Source organism: Hipposideros armiger, unplaced genomic scaffold (genome assembly GCF_001890085.2).
Source record: "Hipposideros armiger isolate ML-2016 unplaced genomic scaffold, ASM189008v1 scaffold_34, whole genome shotgun sequence".
Lineage (NCBI taxonomy): Eukaryota > Metazoa > Chordata > Mammalia > Chiroptera > Hipposideridae > Hipposideros > Hipposideros armiger.
The window spans coordinates 5,202,221-5,207,806 of NW_017731384.1; the positions used below are offsets into that span (position 1 = coordinate 5,202,221).

The following is a 5,586-nucleotide window of genomic DNA, read 5'->3' on the forward strand; positions in this document are numbered from 1 at the left end:
GTCAGAATCCCCCTGGAATCTGAAACGTGCAGGTTCCCAGGCGCCATCTTGAACCTGATAGTTGGGGCCCAGGCAGGGCCGGCCTCCTGGGCATGTGACCTGTGCTGTCACTCAGGGCCCCACACTTAGAAGGACCCTGTGCTTGGTTTAAAGTGCGTGTGCTGTGGCTGGCTTGAAATTCTTCATTTTGGGGGCAAGGCCTCTCTCATTGTCGTGTTGCATCGGACCCTCCAGATTACGTACCTGGTGCTAGGCTGAGGAGTCTGACCAGAGTTGTAACCCACTCCATCAATTCACAGAGGTTCCCAGGAGTGGGCTAGTGTGGACCACAGACCTGTGTCTGTCAGCGTGGGGGGCAGTGGTGGGGAAGGGAGATGAGGATAGTGGGGTGGTAGAGAGGAGAAACCCTGACAAAGTAATGCTTCCCAGGGAGCATCTAGCGTTGTTTTCTTATTAATAAGTCCTGCCACCCTTTCTCAGGTGCTGTTTCACCCCAACAGCGGGGCGGCTGGAGAGTACGGAGCCCTACAGACTGTCCGCCTGGAGCATTACAAGGCCTTCTACGTCACTGGTGAGTTAGTGGGGGCAGCCCGCCCACCTGGACGATGGCCCCTGCCCCTGCCCCACCTGGACTCTCACTGAGGCCCTCCTTCGGGAGCTCTCAGCACCTCTGAGAGTGCCCCACTCAAAGCCTGGGCCCAGCAGATGGTCCCAGCACCCAAGGGCCCAGCACAGGCCATCTGCACCCACAGTATGCAAACAGGTCTTCCTACTGTTCACCTAAATTTCCAGCAAGCTTAGAGCTAGTTCAGTACATTTATACAGTTCCTTTTCACTTGAAGAATGTTTCATTTGTTAAAGAAAAGAAGTTCAACTGAGTAGATTTGAAGATTTAATTGGCTTTATTAACTTATTCTTGGACTAGAAGGGCCCTCCAGGGTAGGAGGGCTGTTGTACAAAATGGAAAGTTTTTACAGGCAGAAGGGGAGTTATTAGCAAAAGAAAGGAAAGGATTATTTTTAGGGCAGTCATGTGTTGGGGGAAAGGAATGGCTGGGGGGAGTGTTTATCTTTCAGATTACCTCACTAGTATTGATCTGGAAATTCCAGACTGATTGGTTTAAAACGCCACTCCTGGGACAGGCTGAAACTGCAGTTAGGTTAGTGAGTTTTGGATTGGTGACATGGCTTAGCAAAAGGTACTCCATTTTGGCCTTTTTAAAAAAAAATTATAGTTGACATACAATATTATATTAATTTCAGGTGTGCAACACAGTGATTAGACATTTATATAACTTACGAAATGATGACCCTGATAAATCTAGCACCCACCTGACACCATACACAGTTATTACAAGTTATTGACTATATTCCTAATGCTATACTTTATCTCCCCATGACTATTTTGTAATTGCCAATTTGTACTTCTTAATCCCTTTCCCTTTTCCACCCATTCCCCCAATGCCCCTCACCTCTTCCAACCCTCAAAATGTTTTCTATATCTATGAGTTTGTTTCTGGTTTGTTTGTTTGTTTTGTTTATTTTGTTCTTTAGATTCCACATCGAAGTGAAATCATATAGTGTTTGTCTTTGTCTGACTTATTCTACTCAGCACAATATCCTCTAGGTCCATCCATGTTGTTGCAGATAGCAAGATTTTGTTCTTTTTTATGGTTGGGGAATATTCCATTATACATATATATGTGCCACCTTTTCTTTATCCATTCGTTAATTGATGGGCACCTCTATACCTTTACTATTGTAAACAATGCTGCAGTTAAGCTATGGATGCACATGTCCCTTTGAAATAGTATTTTGGGTTTCTTTGGAAAAATATCCAGAAGTGGGATTACTAGATCCTTCTTTGTCTCTTGTTATAGCCTTTGTTTTAAAGTTTGTTTTATCTGGTATAAGTATTGCTACCACAGCTGGTTTTATTTTTTTTCTGTTTCCATTTTCATGAAATATGTTTTTTCCTTCCTCTACTTTCAGTCTGTGTGTCTTTTTGATCTGAAGCGAGTCTCTTGTAGGCAGCATACGTAAACGTCTTGTTTTCTTAACCATTCAGCTACTCTATGTCTTGTGATTGGAGCATTTAATCCATTTACATTTAAAGTAATTGTTGACAGATATGTAGTTATTGCCATTTTATTATTCATATTTTTTAATTTTTTTTTCTTCTTCTTAAAGAAGCCCTGTTAACATTTCTTGTAATACTGGCTTGGTGGTATTGAGCTCTTTTAGTTTCTTATGTCTTTATCTGTCCTTTAATTCTAAATGGTAGCTTTGCTGGGTAGAGTAATTTAGGTTGTAGGTCATCACTTGGCTTTTTATCATTTGAATATTTTGTGCCGATCCCTTCTGGCCTGTAAAGTTTCTCTTGAGAAATCAGCTCATAGTCTTATGGGAGCTCTCATGTAGGTAACTAGCTGCTTTTAAGATTCTCTCTTTGTCTTTAACCTTCGGCATTTTAATTATGATGTCTTGGCCTCTTTGAGTTTATCTTGTTTGGGACTCTCTGCACGTCCTGGGCTATGTTTATTTCCTTTACCAGGTTAGGGGAGTTTTCCATCATTATTTCTTCAAATAGGTTTTCAATTCCTTGTTTGCTCTCCTCTTCAAATAGGTTTTCAATTCCTTGTTTGCTCTCCTTGTTTGTACTCCTGTGATGTGAACGTTGGTACGCTTGAGGTTATCCCAGAGGGCCCTTAAACTCTCCTTCAATTTTTTGGATTCTTTTTTTCTTGCGGCTGTTCTGATTGAGTGTTTTCTGCTACCTGATCTTCTAAATCACTGATTCAGTCCTCTGCTTTATCTAATCTACTGTTAATTCCCTCTAATGTATTCTTTATTTCAGTCACTGTATTCTTCATTTCTGACTTGTTCTTTTTTATGTTTTCTATCTCCATGTTTATGTTTCCTGTCTCTTTGTTGAAGTTTTCCCTGAGATCACTGAGTATCCTTATAACCAGTGTTTTGAACTCTGCGTCTGATAGATTGCTTGTCTCCGTTTTGTTTACTTCTTTTTCTGGAGATTTGTTCTGTTCTTTCATCTGGGACATGTTTCTTAGTCTCCCCATTTTGGCTGCCTCCCTATGTTTGTTTCTATGTACTAGGTAGGGCTGCTATGCCTCTCGGTCTTAGTAGAGTGGCCTTATGTAACAGGTGTCCTGTGGGGCCCAGTGGTGCAGTCTCCTGGTCATCTGAGCCAGGTGCTCCAGATGTGCACCTTGTGTGGGTTCTGTGTGCTCTTCTGTTGTAGTTGAGCCTTGGTTGCTGTTTGCATATCAGTGGGAGGGATTGACCTTCAGGCTGATTGGTTTCAAGAACTGGCCATGACTACAGTAGAGGAGCTACTAGTTGTGTAGGGGCTGACCCTATGGAGCAGGATTCGCTTTAGCAGGGCTCTGGTGCCAAACAAATCTGCCCTTTGGGTGTGTCTTTTGTTGAGGTGGTTGGGTGGTACTCTGGCATAGTCTGAAGCTGGCCCCTGGGTATGTTGGTTCTGGGGCCTCTTGGGAGGGGCTGTGTTGCAGTTCCAAAGTCAGCTGCTGCCTGTGCCCTGCCCGGGACCACTTGGTAAGAGCTACAAAATGATCTGCAGATGGTTGACACTTGTGCTGGGTTTGGAGGTACCTGGGAGAGGCTAAGCTTCAAACTAAGGCCAGCTGCTGCTAGTGCTGAGCTTAGGGCTGCTTAGCCAGAGGTATGGAGCACACTGAGGCCAGTTGCAACTTATTTGGGGTTTGTGAACCTTTGAGAGATTTTAGGAAAGTCCTCAGCATGAGCCAAGGCAGGCCATTTGTATGGGAAAGCCACTGGAAACGGCTTGGGTGGGCCTGCAAGTTGGGTGGGGCGGGCTCTTAGAATCACCCGGGTAGGGTGAAGAATGTTAGCTGGGTTGATGGAGACTCAAGTTGGCGCCCACCTGCATCTGCTTGCCGGGAGGGGGAAGACTCAACAAAAGAACAATGGCTGGTGCCTACACGTCTGTCTGGAAGAAAGCTGCTCCTCCAGCCCTGAGGTCAGACAATTCAGTTTCTCCCTGTATGTCCCTGGCACCTTTTGTGTTCCTGCCCCCGTGCTGGAGAGCAGAGCGAGCGAGTCCATCAGTGAGGAAGTGCATGCGCTAGCCCTTTTAAGAGGAGAACCTGGGTTTCCAGCTACCCTCTGTCTTACTCAACCACAATCTCTACTAGTTTTCACAGCCCCAAGTTACTGGCACTAGAACACGGGGCTGGAGTTTGGTGAGGGGCTGGGACCCCTCATTCCTCTGGGGGGACCTCCACAGCTGAGATATCCCTCCTGATTTTTAACTGCCACATGTGGGTGTGAGACCAGCCCATTTGTGTCTCTGCCTCTCCTACCAGTCTTAATGTGGCTTCTTCTGTATGTTCTTAGTTCTAGGACTTTGGTTCAGCTAGACTTCAGGTGATTTTCACTGATGGTTGTTCTGTAGTTTAGTTGTAATTTTGATGTGATTGTGAGAGGAGGCAAGCACAGCATTTACCTACTCCGCCATCTTGACCAGAAGCCCTATGTTTTTTCTTTTCTTTTTTTGTTTTACCACATTTCATTGTTATGCTTTAGATGCCAGTTTGACTGAACATTAAATGGAAGCTTAGAGATATTTGAAAATGTAATTTACTTGACAACAGACTGTTTCAGAAAATAGACTTTAGAGGTCTATTTGCCAAACTGACAGAAGTCTGCTTCTGGGTTTACTTGGTGACTATCTTAAATGTGTGTTTTTGAAATGTGAGACTGGATCAGGATGATTCTCAAAATCTTCCCATGGCTTCTTGCTGCCAGCTGAATTCAGACTCCCTCCATCCTGGGTTCCTCTACCTTTCTATTCTTTCCCGAGAACAAGGGCCCTCTTCTTTGGCCTCCATATTAAAATCCCTCTCAGCTTTTAAGGTTTAAAATGAAATGACACTGGGATCATAAAACTCCCTCTCATCTTCCCAGCTGTGTAGGATTTCGAGAAGTCTGATATTTATCACATTCTGCCATATGTAAAGTGAGCTCAAAAAGAGCCTGGAGGCTTTGCTAGAAGTAAATGATAACGATTTATTTAAGGGTTTTAGAGTTTTCAAACTGGGAACACAGCTAGGCAGAAACACAGAAGTGTTCCAGAGAAGAAACAAAAGTGAAGAGTTCTTGTAGTAAAAAGTACATTATTGAGAATTATCAGCCCTGCATTCTTAGCCCTTGGATTCATCCAAGAGAGTTGTCAGTTAGATGTCCAGTGGATATATACGTGAGTCCTTCTAGGGGCAATCAGAGGGTTATCTGGAGGTATGGTATATGTCCAGATGTATAGCTAGACATTGAGGCAGGACTGGAAATTTCAAAATGTTTAAGTTCCCAGGGTAGTTTAAACAAGATTAGAATTGTTTCTTCATGCCTCAGCCTTCATAATGTTAATAATTTTAGCAGCTTGGTTAAAGTAACTCCATTTTATATATTCCCTATCTTCACTGTTTTCTCACATACAGAGGGTGCCCCCTCAAAAAGTATACACTTTTTTTTTTTTTTTTTAGCTGAGCCATCCTGCCACCTGTTGGCAGCTCAGCAGCTGCTC

At 43.7% G+C, this 5,586-nt stretch overlaps 1 protein-coding gene across 15 annotated transcripts in view; it reads left to right on the forward strand.

Annotated features, from left to right (window-relative positions):
- The window catches only part of ARSG (arylsulfatase G), a 106,482-nt gene that overhangs the window by 92,125 nt on the left and 8,771 nt on the right, over positions 1-5,586 (forward strand). For all 15 annotated transcript variants that reach the window (XM_019637698.1, XM_019637700.1, XM_019637685.1 and 12 more), the window contains one exon: positions 481-571. In XM_019637698.1, coding sequence (XP_019493243.1) covers positions 481-571 — 91 coding nt within the window. The remainder of the gene's footprint in view (positions 1-480; positions 572-5,586) is intronic.